Source organism: Phocoena phocoena, chromosome 13, assembly GCF_963924675.1.
Source record: "Phocoena phocoena chromosome 13, mPhoPho1.1, whole genome shotgun sequence".
NCBI lineage: Eukaryota > Metazoa > Chordata > Mammalia > Artiodactyla > Phocoenidae > Phocoena > Phocoena phocoena.
The window spans coordinates 73,677,039-73,693,321 of NC_089231.1; the positions used below are offsets into that span (position 1 = coordinate 73,677,039).

At 41.8% G+C, this 16,283-nt stretch overlaps 1 protein-coding gene across 1 annotated transcript in view; it reads left to right on the forward strand.

Moving 5' to 3' along the window:
• The window catches only part of SPPL3 (signal peptide peptidase like 3), a 116,676-nt gene extending 101,211 nt beyond the window's left edge, over nt 1-15,465 (forward strand). Inside the window, exons 4-11 of the mRNA XM_065889974.1 lie at nt 5,017-5,136; nt 5,910-5,988; nt 6,898-7,010; nt 11,067-11,173; nt 11,655-11,818; nt 12,565-12,764; nt 13,811-13,920; nt 14,885-15,465. Coding sequence (XP_065746046.1) covers nt 5,017-5,136; nt 5,910-5,988; nt 6,898-7,010; nt 11,067-11,173; nt 11,655-11,818; nt 12,565-12,764; nt 13,811-13,920; nt 14,885-14,956 — 965 coding nt within the window. The 3' untranslated portion in view covers nt 14,957-15,465. The remainder of the gene's footprint in view (nt 1-5,016; nt 5,137-5,909; nt 5,989-6,897; nt 7,011-11,066; nt 11,174-11,654; nt 11,819-12,564; nt 12,765-13,810; nt 13,921-14,884) is intronic.
• Nucleotides 15,466-16,283: the final 818 nt, after the last annotated feature.

The following is a 16,283-nucleotide window of genomic DNA, read 5'->3' on the forward strand; positions in this document are numbered from 1 at the left end:
CCGGTATCCCCTGCATCGGCAGGCGGACTCTCAACCACTGCGCCACCAGGGAAGCCCTGATGAAGATATTCTGAAACTAGATTATAGTGATGGTTTCACACGTGGTAAACTTACAAAAAAAAAAGGATTGAATTACACACTTAAACTGGGTAACTTTTATGATATGTAAATTGTACTAGAAAATTGGTAATGCTTATTATAGAAAGATAACTGAATTTAGAAGTAAGGAGACTTGATTTGATAATACTAAGAGATTGATATTGGGTACCTACCATGTGCTTGGCATTTATTAGATATTTTGAAAGATGCGAAAGTACAAGAGCTGGTACTCAAGCTGTCACGGAGGCAGTGTGGCCAAAATACTTCCCAAGGTGTTAAGAAAGTGCTAAGACAGAGCAAATACCACTTTCCATGCTATACCTAGAGCAGGTACTTTTTCTCATGGACCCTTACCATAGCCTCAGAATCTGCTATCAATAGATCAGAGTAAGCACCAGAGGGAAGTCATTTTGACATCCATGTACAAAGAGAAAAAAGAGAAAGGCAAGCCAAAGTGAGCAACAGTGGGTCAACTTAGTAAGGGACTCTCCTGGAGAAAGTGAATTTGACATGAAACAGTGAACTTGGATTGCTGGAGAGGTTCCTCCAGGTGGGAAGAGCATATAATACAGGCACAGAGGAGGAGAATAAGCGTGACTTGTAGGACAAATCAAGGTCACCGCCTAATAAGGAGGAAAGACTGGAGATCTAACATAAAGTTTAATAGAATATTGATGGAGGATCTTAGAAACTAAATTGAAAAGAGATCACTTAATATCTATTTCATTTTCCCTAGTTATTATAATACCCCATCAACTAAATTATACTTGCCCAATTTTCACTGAGTTAAATGTGTTTCATTGTCCCCAGCAATGTAAAGTGGGCATGACAAATACCGTAAGTAGAATCATTTAAATATAATGAGCCTTTTCTTAAACTTATGACACACACAAAAACTTATGACGCAGATCCTTATATTAAGTAAAATACCATACCAGTAACTTCACAGGAACCAGGTAAAACCCAGTGTCAGTATCCAATTTTAGGGTTAAATTATTACATAGCAGCTTACCTTCTATCAATAGTTTAAACCAAATCACTACATACACTTGAAACTCCTTTAAATTCCTGTTATATAGCATATATACAAATGATGTACTTAAACCAGATTACAAATCTGTTGTGCATTGCATCACATAAACCTAAAAGAAATCAATAGTATGTATCTAAGTACCTTTTTATCCTCAAATAAATGGTTAAGTCAGTCTGTGCAGTGGAAGGAATTTACCTGGTAACATCAGTTTTGTATTTCTCATTGTTAATCAGCATCTAAAGAGTAGTTGGTGGTTGTTTAATGGTAATTTCCTTGAATCTACCTCTTGTGCTAAAATTATCCTCAACAAAAGTTATTTCTTCAGTGCCTAATCTGGGCCATGGATACCAAAAAGGATAAGCACAGACCAGGACAGAATGCAGTCCACTTCCACATAATCAGGAAAAACATAATGAAAGAAATGGCCATTGCAGAGAAGGCCAGTACTTGATCATGGAATATGGTATCATTCCAGTTTGAAGGGGTGGCATGGAAAACGGGATGCAGTCATCAAAAATCAAAGAAATAATAATAGCGAGAAAAATGAACAGAAACATGAGATGACGTAAGTGCTGAGGAGATTGAAATGCTTAACAATGAAGATTAACAAGAAGAATTGGGGGGAGTTCTAAGAAAAGGAGGGTATGACTTTAGCGTTAAGATTTTGCCAAGTGTTACGAACTAATTAATGAAGAAGAAAGTAGATAGATGTTTTTTAAAAGTTGCAGTTGCCTACTCCCAAAATACGAATCAAGGAATTTATGAAAATTAGTGAACTACAGCTATGTATAACAGCGTGGATGTTTCTAACAATGTTGAGTGAAAGAAGCCAGACACAAAAAAATACATACTACATAATTCAGTGTATATAGTAAGTTCAGAAAACAGGCAAAATAAATATTAGTATTTTAGGATGCATGCTTGGTAGAAAACAAAGCAAATAAAAAGTACCGTAAAAGCCAGGATATAATAGTAGTTCTCTTTCGGAGAAAGAGAAAGAGCAGTGATTGGGAGGGACACAAGAAAGACTTTTGGCCATGGCAAGTTCTCTTTCTTGACCTGGGTGGTATTAGCCATGTGATGATTCAGTGAACTCTACATCTTTGTTTCATGTACTTTTCTATATGTGTGTTACGTTTTACAGTAAAGACGGTTAGAAAGTGGAGGGGAGGGAGTTCCTTCCAGGTTCTCTCTGATTTTCCCTAACCTTGTTCTAACTCCCATCTTATCCCTGAATCTGCCCCAGGAAACCTATATAGAAATTTTCCCCTTCTGGCCCACCACTCCTTCATCTAATTAGCATTAAGAGGGTTTAAACAACAATAACAAAAACAACCCCCCCCCACCTCCAATTATCTGATACCTTGAAGTTCTTTACTAGGCTTCCCCTATAATTTATTTGAACTGTGAAGACTAATGGAGATGTACAGTTAGAATTCTCTTCATTAATAGAGAAACACATCTTAATCTCCCTACCTAGACTGCAAACCCCATAAGCTCTGGAAATGCGTTTAAAAAAAAACATCCTTGCTTCTCTCATGGAGGTGCAAAATCAGTAACTTTCATAAACAGTTATCAGTACTACATTGGTGTATTGCTCTGCAACCTGTTCACTAAATACAAAAAATAATGTCTCTGTACATAATTTTTAATTCCCTCATCATGCCTATTTCTTATGTTGATTTTGCCTTTAAAGGTAAAGCCACTGCAGTTGAGTAAGTCCGCCCAATTATGGCTGCTCTCTTTTGCTTTTGCTCTGTTTTGTTTTGTCACTGGAGTTTGGCTAAAATTTCTAATTAATTAGCTCCTTCCCCTTCAGGACCATTATTTCTAGACCTTTAGGAAGTGCAGTATTAAAGTTGTGTACATTATTTTTGGTAACATATTGTAAGCAACTAAAGGAGCTTCACTTGCCGTGTGACATTGCTGTTTGATAGACTCTCTTGGGCAGTCCTTCTGTAAAACTAATGGAAATAACGTCTAATACTTACTGGTTTAAAATCTGTGCTTTCAAAAAACAAAAATCTGTGCAGTCTATCTAATATTCTAGAAAGGTTCTTTGTATTCTGTTTCGCATTTTAATTGCAGACTGAACTTGGAAAATTTAGATTGATTATAAACAAATACTTCTCATATGCCTGCCTTAGTAAACAGTCTTTGTTCTAGCCAGTCATTTGATTTTTTTCCTTCTCATATTTTAAACCAGTATAATTAATCTGTAGACTATATGATGCTTTGTTTTACAGAAGGAGGGGATGTGGGTGTGTATTTTCAGATTTATAGATTTTTTAAAAAAGATTTGTTTCTTATATAACAAATAATCATTTATTTGAGAAAACGTTATTTTCTTTTGTGAAAGTCATCTGAAATCTAGCTTCCTCAAGTAGTTCTTTGAACTATTGTAGAGCACTCAAATAAAAAAAAACTAGATGAAATTTAGTTAGAGATTTCATAGAGTTTTGCCTTACAGATGCCCATAAGACTTTAAGATATGCACCCCCCCCAAAAAAAAAAAAAAAAAAAAAAACCTATCCATGGGCCAAGATGAATGGGTTTGACTGCAGTTCAGGTCAGACTCTTCTCCAGATCATTTCTGTTTGTCTTGACACATGGCTCACTCTTCTGAAATTGAATTGCCCTATTCCTTAGTGAATTATTTGACTCATCTACCTAGCCAATAAGAAGCAATTTTGTTTTTTAGAAATATTTAATATTCATTTCACAAAAATCCCTAAATAGCTTTCTTGAGGACAGGTAAATTTGAATACTGATGAGCAGTTTTTGTTTTTAATTTATTTATTAGTTTTTGGCTGCATTGGGTCTTCGTTGATGCGCGCAGGCTTTCTCTAGCTGTGGCGAGCAGGGACTATTCTTCGTTTCAGTGCGCGAGCCTCTCATTGTGGTGGCTTCTCTTGTTGGGAAGCATGGGCCCTAAGCGTGCAGGCTTCAGTAGTTGTGGCACGTGGGGTCAGTAGTTGTGGCTCACAGGCTCTAGAGCGCAGGCTCAGTAGTTGTGGTGCACGGTCTTAGTTGCTCCGCGGCATGTGGGATCTTCCCGGACCAGAGCTCAAACCCGCGTCCCCTGCACTGGTAGGTGGATTCTTAACCACTGTGCCACCAGGGAAGCCCCCAAAATAAAATCTTGTGGGGAGTTTTTCCTGGACCTACTAACCCTTGAGATTTCAGTTTAGTTGGCTCTGGGGTTGGGCCCGGGCACTGTGATTTTTTTTAAAGCTGTCCAGGTGATTCTAATGAGCAGCCAAGACTTGAGAACCACTGTGCTAAATCCTGCTCTATCCCAAGAGCTTCTGGTTCCCCCATTTATCTCCTATTTACTCTTTAAAATGTTCCCACAAAGAAATGTTTTTGATTTACTGTTTCCAGATATGTCTTGTTCTTCCCCCCTCCCCCACCAAAGTCAGTCCTCAACTATTAGCAACAATGGGGAAGAATGAACATGAGTACATTAAATCCACAGATGATGAGAAATTATTTTAGTCAGGGAGTTTAAACCACCTCTTTTACCAAACCTATATATACAGGACCACAGATGTACTCAAATTGACTAAAATGAATTTTTACTGCCTCTTAATGTTCTTGTTTGCTGTTTGTTTGTTTTGGCACCCTGTCATCCAGATGGTAGCACCAGGAGGTAGAAAGTCAATTCAACAAGTATTTCTTGGGCACCTACTATAATAAAGGCACTATGAGGACAGCAAGGAGCTCACAGTCTCACTGGGAAGGAGAGAATCCAAGGGCCTAGATAATCTATATTTTATATACTAATCCCTAGAACTGTCTGCATTTTATAGTTAATGTATCTGAAGTACATGGGCACAGTGTCTATTAGGTAAGTCGTTGATATGTCCCTTTTTCTCTTTCAGGTATCCAAACTATTGACTCTACCCAGGCCCTGTTCCTTCCAATTGGAGCATCTGTCTCTCTCCTAGTAATGTTCTTCTTCTTTGACTCAGTTCAAGTAGTTTTTACAATATGTACAGCAGGTAAATGAGTTCCTCTATCTGATCTTAACATTAAGCTGAAAGGAAATTTTTAAAGCTTTTTTAAAATCATCATTCAAAAATTAAGATTTATACACTGCACCGTGCAAGTTTTTCTTCATAAGTCTGGCTTTTTCTCCCCCAACTCCTCCTTGAACCGCTTGATACCTGTATCATCAGTTCAGTCCTGCAAGATACTTGATACCTGTATCATCCATTCAGACCTGCCAACCCAATCTGAATGAAAGGCCAGGGGTTGAAAACTCATGAGCTTTGTGGCACCAGAGCAGAATTGCTTTGGCTGTGGCTCCTTGTCTGCTAGGTTACCAGAAAGTCCAGTTTGGCAGAGTAGTCATGGGCAACCCCTACCCATGTTTCTGCCGATAGAAACACTCATAGCTAATCACAGCAGTTCAACTGTCAGCTATCTGATCAGTTTTCAAGCTGAGCGATGATGGACACGTGTGAAACATCAAAATGCTAGACTTGTTAGATCATACCCTGGCCCGCTGTTTATCATTTCTTGTTGAGATAGGTGAGAAAGAGAAAACCTACCAATGCTACCCCTACTTCAAATCAGGTAATCTTTTTTTAAGAGGTTGTCTGTGCGGTGCTAAAGAAAGATACTTTTCTTCTCTAGTTAATTAATACTATTGTATGCACTTGTCGAGAAAAGTATTCTGGGCAATGATTGTTTCCGTAAGTCATGCCATTTTTCTTATGCTTAGTAAAATAATAAACAACAAAAAAATTAACCATACGTTTTCTTTCTCTAGTTCTTGCAACGATAGCTTTTGCTTTTCTTCTTCTCCCGATGTGCCAGTATTTAACAAGACCCTGTTCACCTCAGAACAAGTAAGGACTTGGGATTTTCCTCTAAATTGTAAACTTGTATATGTATGTTTTTGTCTCATACTTGATAGCAGTATTAGGGGTCTAAATTTTTGGTATTGACTGAAGCACACAAATGCCAGCAGACTGGAAAGTGAAATGTTTGAGTTTTTTAAAACTGTAAGATAGTACTTCTTTTTGCACCTTTTCGTAGCAGAGGAAATGTAAACCTTAGGAAGTCAGAGTCACTGTAATATGCTTCCTTGCTTTGCTTATATTGAAAGATGAGTTTTCTTTTGAAGCAACGTTTTCATTCCTTTACTAGTTAATGGAATATGAAAATAGTGCTTGACTCAAACATTCTTTGCCTTTCATCTTTGATGACCTAGAATATATACCAGCCACTTGGGTTTAATCCCAACGTTCACACTTTAGCTCCTAAAGCCGTTGCTCCATGGAAACAAAATGCTGTGCTAATGAAGAATGCTGTATGCACTTAGGAAATCAGTCACTTGGGGCGGCTGATTTTCCCAGGAATTAGTGATAACCATAGAAGTACCATCTTAATTTTATTCATCTTTGCTTAATGAATTGAATTGTTGACTTTCTTCATTTTGTTTTCCTCCTAAGAATTAGAATTTCCCCTACATTTAGATTTTCTAAAGATTGATATTATCACTTTAAACTTCTCAATACCCATCCCATGTTGATAACTTGGGATAAAAAGTACATTATCTAATGGATGCAGAAGTATAATTCCTTTGAACTTTCTGTAGTTTTTTCCAAAGAGATTTGGGTATTTTGGATTTCTGGGTATCTACGTATTGCCTACTATTTTAATCTGGCCATCACAAATTCTGATAATGAAGAACCAAAGGAGAGTTTGATTATTGAATATAATTTATTGTCCAATACATGTTGTGTATTTTCCAGGATTTCCTTTGGTTGTTGTGGGCGTTTCACTGCTGCTGAATTACTATCATTCTCTCTGTCTGTCATGCTTGTCCTCATCTGGGTTCTCACTGGCCATTGGCTTCTCATGGATGGTAAGTAACTACTATGTGACAAGTTGAAATTTTAATATCATTTATGGTTAAATTTGTCCTCTCTTCCTCTACTTTCTGTGTTTTAGTAGTGGTACCTCTGATTACCATGAAAATTAGGTGTCCAAAGATGGTGTTATGTATCAAATTTTTTATTATTTTTACCTACATTCTTAAGATCTTTTTTAATAACAGCTTTTTGGGGATGTAATTCACATATCATACAATTTACCTATTTAAAGTGTACAATTCGGGGGACTTCCCTGGTGGTGCAGTGGTTAAGAATCCGCCTGCCAATGCAGGGGACTCCGGTTCAAGCCCTGGTCCGGGAAGATCCCACATGTCATGGAGCAGCGAAGCCCGCAAGCCACAGCTGCTGAAGCCCGTGTGCCTAGAGGCCGTGCTCTGCAACAAAGAGAAGCCACCATAGTGAGAAGCCTGCGCATTGCAACGAAGAGTAGCTCCCACTCGCTGCAACTTGAGAAAGCCTGCATGCAGCAATGAAGACCCAGTGCAGCCAAAATTAATTAACTTATTTTAAAAAAATAAAGTGTACGATTCGGTGGTTTTTAGCATATTTGCAGAGTTGTGCAACCTACACTATAATCACTTTGGGTTTTTTTTGTTTTTTTAATTGTTTTTTTTTTTTTACTTTTGGCTGCATTGGGTCTTCGTTGCTGAGTGGGGGCTACTCTTCATTGCAGTGCGCAGGCTTCTCATTGCGGTGGCTTCTCTTGTTGCAGAACACAGGCTCTAGGCACGTGGGCTTCAGTAGTTGTGGCACGTGGGCTCAGTAGTTGTGGCTCATGGGCTCTAGAGCACAGGCTAAGTAGTTGTGGCGCACGGGCTTAGTTGCTCTGCGGCATGTGGGATCTTCCTGGACCAGGGCTCAAAACCATGTCCCGTGCATTGGCAGGTGGCTTCTTAACCACTGTGCCCCCAGGGAAGTCCCCGGTTTGTTTTATTGTTTGTTTGTTTTTTAAATTCATTTCGGTTGCGCTCGGTCTTAGTTGCGGCTCACTGGCGCCTCAGTTGTGGCATGTGAACTCTTGGTTGCGGCATGCATGTGGGATATAGTTCCCTGACCAGGGATTGAACCTGGGCCCCCTACATTGGGAACACGGAGTCTTATCCTCTGCGCCACCAGGGATGTCCCCTACAATCAGTTTTAGAGCATCTTCACACCCACCCTCCAAAACCCACACCCAGTAGCAGTCACTTCCCCGTTCCTCCCACCCCAGCCCCAGGCATCCACTAATCTACTTTCTATCTCTGTGAATTTGCCTCTTGTGGACATTTTGCATAAATAAAATTACATATGACCTTTTGTGTCTGCCTTCTTTCACTCAGCATAATGTTTTCAAGGTTCATCCATGTTGTAACTTGTATCAGTACTCCATTCCTTTTTATGGCCAAATACTGTTTAATTGTATAGATGCATCAATTTTATTTATCCATTCATCAGTTGTTTCCACTTTTTTGGCTATTGTGAATAATGCTACTGTGAAAATTGGAATACAAATTTTTGTGTAGACGATACTTTCTTAATATAAATGGAATTATACTGTAATATAATATCCATATTATATATAAATATATGTGGAATATATAATGTATGTCATATAATATGTTGTATATGATAGAGATTTCTTTTGTGTAATAATATAAATACATGTCTATATCATTTTATAAAGGTACTAATAGCTAACATTTATTGAGTGCTTTTTATGCATTGGGCACTCTGCTGGGTGTTTTACATGGACTTTCTCATGTAATCCTGAATACAGCTCTTTGAAGTAGGTACTAGTATTGTTCTTATTTTACAGAAGAGGAAACAGGTTCTGAGAAGTGACTAACCACAGTCACAGAACTCCTGTATATATTTCATACTTACTATCAAAACATCTTGATAGTTGTTTTGATAGAAGGACATTTCTCAAAGTCCACCATTATTCTTCTGTTCTCTCCCTTAAGACATTGTTCGACTTTTATTTAAGACCCTGTAACCATCTCCACTTATTTTTTCATTCAGTCCTTATTACTTCTCTTATTTTCATAGTTTGCTTTACTAATCGCATGAAATTTTATCTAACTGCTCTGCCCCACAAAGTCTGTTCACCTTTTCCTTTCTTGGTGTTTCAGAAGGGAAGGAAGCTGAAACACGGAAGTCAATTTTATACTGTTTGTAACACTATCTAAAGAATTTTTTTAAGGGAGGAATTTGGAAAGCAGAGATTATGGGTATGGATCACACTTTTTCCTGTTACCCATTCCAAGCAACCATGAGGCTAATCCAGACCTTGGAACAGAGCTCTTTGGAGGCAGTGCCACGTCTGAGGGGCTCCTCTCCTCTCCAGGCACTGTGTCCCTGGCAGCTCTGAGGACGGCTCAGCTACAGTGGTGCTGTCATTGAGTGTTCAGGGAGGCTCCCCAAACCCTTACTGGCCTTAACTTTTATATCGTTTTCTGTCATTGTTGCTACTTCCCAATGTCTACTTGTCCAAGGATCTCTTACCAGTTTACACTAGTTACATTGCCCTTGTGACCAAGCTTACTTTTCCCTCAAAAAAAAAAAAAAAAAAAACAAAAAACGGAGAGAGTCTTTGAGCTTTTTAGTTGTTTGTTTCTCAGATTGGTATTTGATGTGTGTTTGACTTGTTTTCTGCTATTAACAGAAAAGATAGCTTTCTAGCACGTGACTGTAACATTCTGAAATATGTTCTTCTGAAAACAGAATGATAAATGTGGTTATTTTAAAGGGCGAGGCATGAAGTATGTTTTCAGAGTTATACCAAGAAGCATTAATATTAAGAAAGTACTTCAGAGTTTTTTGAACTAAATCTATAATTTTTTATCTACTCAGTTTCATCTTACAAATTAATCTTTTAAATTTGGGAAGACTTGAAAGAATTTGACCAGTAAGTGGTGTGGTATGTTTGCAAAAGCTGATGAATGAAGAAAAAGAGAGGCAAACTGGATGAATAGTTGAGCGTGTGTTTCAGGGATGTGACATGGCTGGTGGCACTGTTCAGTTGGGGGTGGGAGTGATTCTCATTCAACGTGCTTGTATTAAGAACCTTCTCTGAAGTAGTCAGATGGGATGCATGCTGCCTCTTCAAACATGGAGTACGGTGGGGAGACTTGGTGGGCATGATTGGAAAAAGGTTATCGCTCAACTTAGAGAGAAGGAGTAGGTGGAGGCATAGGAGCAAAAGAAGAGGCTTGAGGCCAAGCGCGTGTGTTGCAGCGCCATTCTGTGTGAGTTATGCCTTTACAGTCGGACTTGATTCATCAGAGAGTAGGGGACCTCGTGATTTAAGGCAGGGAATGATGTGAACTGATTTTTGACAATGGCAGTGAAGAGTAAGTGGGGGAGAGAGACAGAAAATGGGAAAGGATACACACATCACACTAGGAAGTATGGGAATCGTGACCGAGGTGTGCCGTGACAGTCTAGAGGAGCACCCCAGGGTGGTTGCAGCCTGAGTGTGTGTGATGAAGGTTACGATAAGATGAAAAGGAACCCAGAGTTTCTTGTTTGGAAGATTAGGGATAGAATGACATTGTGTGGAGTCATGGAGAATCCTGTCATTGAGCAGTTCTGAGTTGTTGTGTTTAGTTTAGACCCAGGTGGGGAGGATGAGCATAAAATGAGTGGCTGGAACAGTGTCCTTAAGTAAGTGAAAAAGATGTGATCCAGGGTGTGCATTGGCTTTAAAGGAGCAAGGGCGATGCATCTGAAGTAATGGGGGGAGGCAGGAGATGAGAGCTGGGAGGCCGGAACTGAGCTTGGCTTAGAGCTTTAGCATTCAGAACAGTCCCCTGGGTCTTAGTTGAGCACCATCTATAGCATGAGAAAAGGGATTTCCCCAAATACGAGCAGGTCACAGTGGGCTAACGGTGGGCACTTTGCACTAGTAGGGTGTAAACATCTTAGACTGGGGTTTAGGGCTGCCTGATTTTTTGAGGGACTTACAAACTCTGTTACGTTTATGAGCTGAATAGCTTGTGGAGAGAAGCTGAGCCTGTGCTCCACACTGACTGCTGTCTCCTCCCCAGCCCTGGCCATGGGTCTCTGTGTCGCTATGATCGCCTTCGTCCGCCTGCCCAGCCTCAAGGTCTCCTGCCTGCTTCTCTCAGGGCTTTTAATCTACGATGTCTTTTGGGTGAGTGTCTGTTTCCCCAAAGCTGCTGCTCTCCTTTGTGTTTAATTGGAACATTCACTCCGGAAAATTTTTAACTCTAAATATCCAAAGTTTGCTTGCCAGAGTACCTCCTGTCTGAGACCACTCCGGCCTGCACTGTACCTGTTAAAAGGTGAGCAGGCAGCTTTCCGTGCCTGTGTTTGTCGGGACTCGTTACAGTAGAGAGTACACGTGTGACTCTCGGGGTGGAAAAGGGAGCAGGCAGGCTAGGTTCTCTGCCCTGGAGCACTGGCAGCTCTGCTGTAAGGGCTTCCTCTGTGGGTGTGGAGAGGAAAGAATCTGCACGTATACACAGGAGCGAAGATTTTCTTTCTCCTCAAAGCGTGCCGTCTAAAAAGCTTGATGATGCAGTACTGAGACTCTGCTCGTAAGAACAGAGGGCTGGTGCTGAGATCGGGGTGCTTCCAGCTCCCTCTGGTAAAGGTGACTCTCCCCTCGGCAGGTGTTTTTCTCTGCCTACATCTTTAATAGCAACGTCATGGTGAAGGTGGCCACACAGCCGGCTGACAATCCCCTTGACGTTCTATCCCGGAAGCTCCACCTGGGGCCCAATGTTGGGCGCGATGTTCCTCGCCTGTCTCTGCCTGGAAAACTGGTCTTCCCCAGGTGAGACTGGCGTGTCGGCCTCATCTCATGATGGTGAAGACACTGCCTTCCTCTGCCCCTCTGTTCCCCGGTTTGTCTGTTGTCATCAGCATTCTGATGCTGGACTGGAAAAGGGTTGTGAGTCATCTCCATTTTACAGATGGGGTCAAGAATACTGACTTAACTTGCAAAGACTGATCATTAAGTGATACAGGTGCAGCTTTTTAATATTGAATGATGTTATCAAACTACTCTGTGTTACCCCTGTTACCATAGTTTAAAGTTGGCTAGAGGGAATTAACGGGAGAATCTGGATCTTTTTTACTTCTGAGGCATTTGTAAAAATGTCTTAATGCTAAAATTATACAGTTCCTGGAGCTATAATCTTGGAAAAATTAATGTGCTGCTTTCATCTCCCATGTCTGGTAGTAGTGGTGCTTATTTGAAGTCTTAGCAGTGAGCTTGTGGCACGTGGTGAGCTGCTTGACATTTCTAGAGGCGGCAGCGCTCAAGCAGATGGCTCCAGGCAGTCACTTAGGCGGTGCTCTCCCGAAGCACTGAGGGTGGGGGCTGAAGACCTCAATCACCAGTACTCTTGTGGCTCTTAATCTCTGAACTCTTAAAAACTAGTGTTGTTAAACCCATAGAGATTGCCATCTACCGTTCAGATAAGTTCTTTGACTTCTTAGAAAGTGAACAGACTTTGCGCAGGAGGAGAAATGGGGTTGTAGAAGGCGGCACCCCTGACATGTGACACTACGTTCCAGCTCCACTGGCAGTCACTTCTCTATGTTGGGCATTGGAGACATCGTGATGCCTGGACTCCTGTTGTGCTTTGTCCTTCGTTATGACAACTACAAAAAGCAAGCCAACGGTGACTCCTGCAGTGCCTCTGGACCCGCCAACATCTCCGGACGCATGCAGAAGGTTTCCTACTTTCACTGCACCCTCATTGGATACTTCGTAGGTAAGAGAACCAGAGAGACTGCATGCAGTCCCCTCTCTGGCTGTCCTCCAACCCCTGGAATTAAATCAGGTCTTCTAGCTGCAGATGCCAGATGAAAGGAAAGCAGTGACTCTGGTTGCTGTTACAAACAACCACAAAGGAAAAAAAACTGACCCACGAGATGAAAGATGCTCTATGTGTTGGCCAGCAGCCTAGTTCCCTATCCAATAATATGTTTGAAGAACATTGTAGGAAAAGTGTGGTCAGGCCTCAAAGTTGAGAAGACCTACCACACGATGAAATCTTCGGCTTGAGTTTACCGAATGTCATGTTTATTTCCTACTTTATTAGATACTTCCTTTCATCTGCTCTAACATGTCTATAACCTCTGACCTCGGACTCTCCCTCAGCCAGCTTTTCTCTAGCCAGCTCTGATTCGGGCAGACAGGAAGAGACGGTTGTAATTGGGCTAGTAACCTGTTTGTACTCCAACAGCTACGACAGTGAACGGAAAGGAGCACCTTTTTTGCCTCTGTGCCTCCTACTGAAGGAGCACCTCATAGTCCACGGTGCTCTCGTAGGTGTGGGTTCATTGCCACTCAACTCCACTGGCTCTGAGGGGGGCAGGGCAACTGTGGTATCCCCATTAGATGGATGAGCAGGCTGAGGCTCAAGACGTGAAAGGCCTCAGCCAAGGTTATATGGCTGTCATAAGCAGCAGAGTTGAAACTTGAACCCAGGTCTTCTGCCTCCAGGTCTGTCATCATATACCACAGGAGACAGAGGGCGACCAGGTACACTCAGGGCTGAAATGGGGCCTGGAACCAGGGACCTGGGCATGGAGTGGGACTTGGGCTACTCACAGGTCCTTAGAATTCTATGCTTTTAAAAACTGTGCTGCTCCCTGTTTCTTTACCTGCTCAAGCTGGGCATTTCACTCCCCACCATTGGATGGAATGTGTCACATTACAGCTGTACAATCTCAGGACTGTGCCAAGCAGCAGCGGCTCTCCTCTCTCGGGGCTGTCCCCTTGGAGTTATTCACGAATGTTTCTGTCTCCCCGCAGGTCTACTCACTGCTACTGTGGCGTCTCGAATTCACCGAGCAGCCCAGCCCGCCCTTCTCTATTTGGTGCCATTTACCTTATTGCCACTCCTCACGATGGCCTATTTAAAGGTGAGAGAGGCAGTTATAAACCAGTGAAAGCAATAACATGGCATTGACCCTGGACTTGGGTATGTATTCTCCTCGCTGGAGGTGGTTCTGCTTAAGACCCTAAGCTCTTGATCTTGAGAGCGGGATCTTTTTGTTTTTGTTGTTTGGGGAGGATTTTGTTTGTTTGCCTGCTTTTTTTTGCTAACCTGATATTAGCAACCTCTTTCAGGTTCTTACAGCCATTGGCTGACAATACTCATGAGGAGACCCCTTACCACCTGGTCATGGATTAATTAACTGAAATCCCTAAAGCCCCGCTACAGAGACTTCCTGCTTCTCTTAAAAAACAGCACCCTGGGGCCTCCCTGGTGGCGCAGTGGTTGAGAGTCCGCCTGCCGATGCAGGGGACATGGGTTCGTGCCCCGGTCCGGGAAGATCCCACGTGCCGCGGAGCATCTGGGCCCGTGAGCCGTGGCCACTGGGCCTGCGCAACTGGAGCCTGTGCTTCGCAATGGGAGAGGCCACAACAGTGAGAGGCCCCCGTACCGCAAAAAAAAAAAAGAACAGCACCCTGTTGCCACCTAATAGCCCTTTAATACTCTGCATTAAAGTTTGGAAATAATTAAGAAATGCATTGTAAAAACTAAGGGCATTATCTGATTTATAAGATTTATATTATCATCCACATTTTACAGATGATGAAACAGGCACAGAGGTTAATTATCTTGCCTAGATCATCTGAATCATAAGTGATAAAACTGCCACCAGGGCGGAGTTGGTAAAAGCCCTTACCCACTCAGGGGGCTTAAGAGCCCTTCTAGGAGTTCTTCAAAGAATGAGGGGTTACTTTTCAGTGAGTAAAATTTGAATGTTCTTTGATTCTCCACAGAAGCAATCTGATCTGAGATCAGGAGTCAGAAAGGACTTGTAGGTATGTATGCCTCGAGTTGAAATCTGTGACTTAGTGAAATTCCTTCTTTCCCAGGGTGACCTACGGCGGATGTGGTCTGAGCCATTCCACTCCAAGTCCAGCAGCTCCCGATTCCTGGAAGTATGATGGATCACAGAGAGCGACCAGAATGGCCTCTCAGTCCTTTCCTGTCCACGTGTGGTTTTGTTTCCTCTCAGAGCTGGCCTGGTACTCGGAGATGTACCTGTCTAAGGACTGCCATGTGACCGGATTATGCATTTGCAGGAGCGAGGTGCTGGAGCCTGTGTGGTTCCTTCTCTTCCTGCCGTTGGAGAGGTGGAGCCCCTCCTGAAGTGACAGGCCTTCCCCAGCACTCCTCCCTCCCCCGTTTTTATGGATCTGCACCAGACTGTTAACCTTTGGGGGACGGAGATGTGACTGTTTAAACTGACAAGGGCAAGGAGTCGTTCTATACCTTTGAACACTAAAAGGATGAAAAACATTAGCAAACTGGTTTCCTCAGTGAACCCTCAAGAACTTTTGGGACCAGTTTCCTATGGGGGACTCAGTTTCAGAGAACTGAGACAGAAACTCTTCTGTCATTATATTCTTTCCGTTTTTTGGATTTATTAAATATTTTCTGTGGTGTGCAGTGACTTATTAAATCCACAGACACTGAGTGACTTCTTACAACATACACATAAGAATTTGTTGTAATGAGTTCACGTCCACCCAGATGTTGTGTTGGCAGTGAACGAGGGCACGGTTTTTATACGTACATACACACACATGCACATGGATATATATGAATAAACAAAAACTAAAACCTGCTAAGATCATGCTGTATAGCAGACAGGGGCTTGCTGTAATTTTTAGCATGTAGAGCAGTTCACTCTGGCTTCCTTGTATATGGATAAGCGGCTGTCTTTCCCTCCACAACTGAACATGCAGTTAAAAAACAGTATAGTATTTGTACTGATATACTCATGGACTTTAGGGGATGCTCATTTGGTTTTTGATCAGTGTAGCAAATTAGGGATGAAAAGTTAAAACTTTTTGGCCCTTTTTTCATTTTTACAGGCTTCTCCCTTGCAGGGTTTTTGATAGTTTCTTCTTGAACCAGTGCATGTATTATAGCAGCAGGTGTCTTTGTGCTTTCTGATCATAGTAATGTACTACTTGTAAATACATTTTTCTATTTTCTATTTTTTTGTATTTTTTTTTGGCATTTTGTTTCATTGGTGTGCTGTATTTTCCATGCCCTCACTCCTTTAAGAAAAAAAAAGGAAAAAAGCAACACGATCCTGTCCTTGCTGTTGTGATTATAGTCTTGGTTTACCTGTTGTGACAACTGGGTTTTGGGGACAAATGTCAAACACCCCCGGAGATGGGCCCTACGTTCCAGGAATTGTGGCAAGAATGAGCTGCTGTGACCCTTAAATCTGCCCGTGTGCTGTGGCCTTGGCTGGAGACC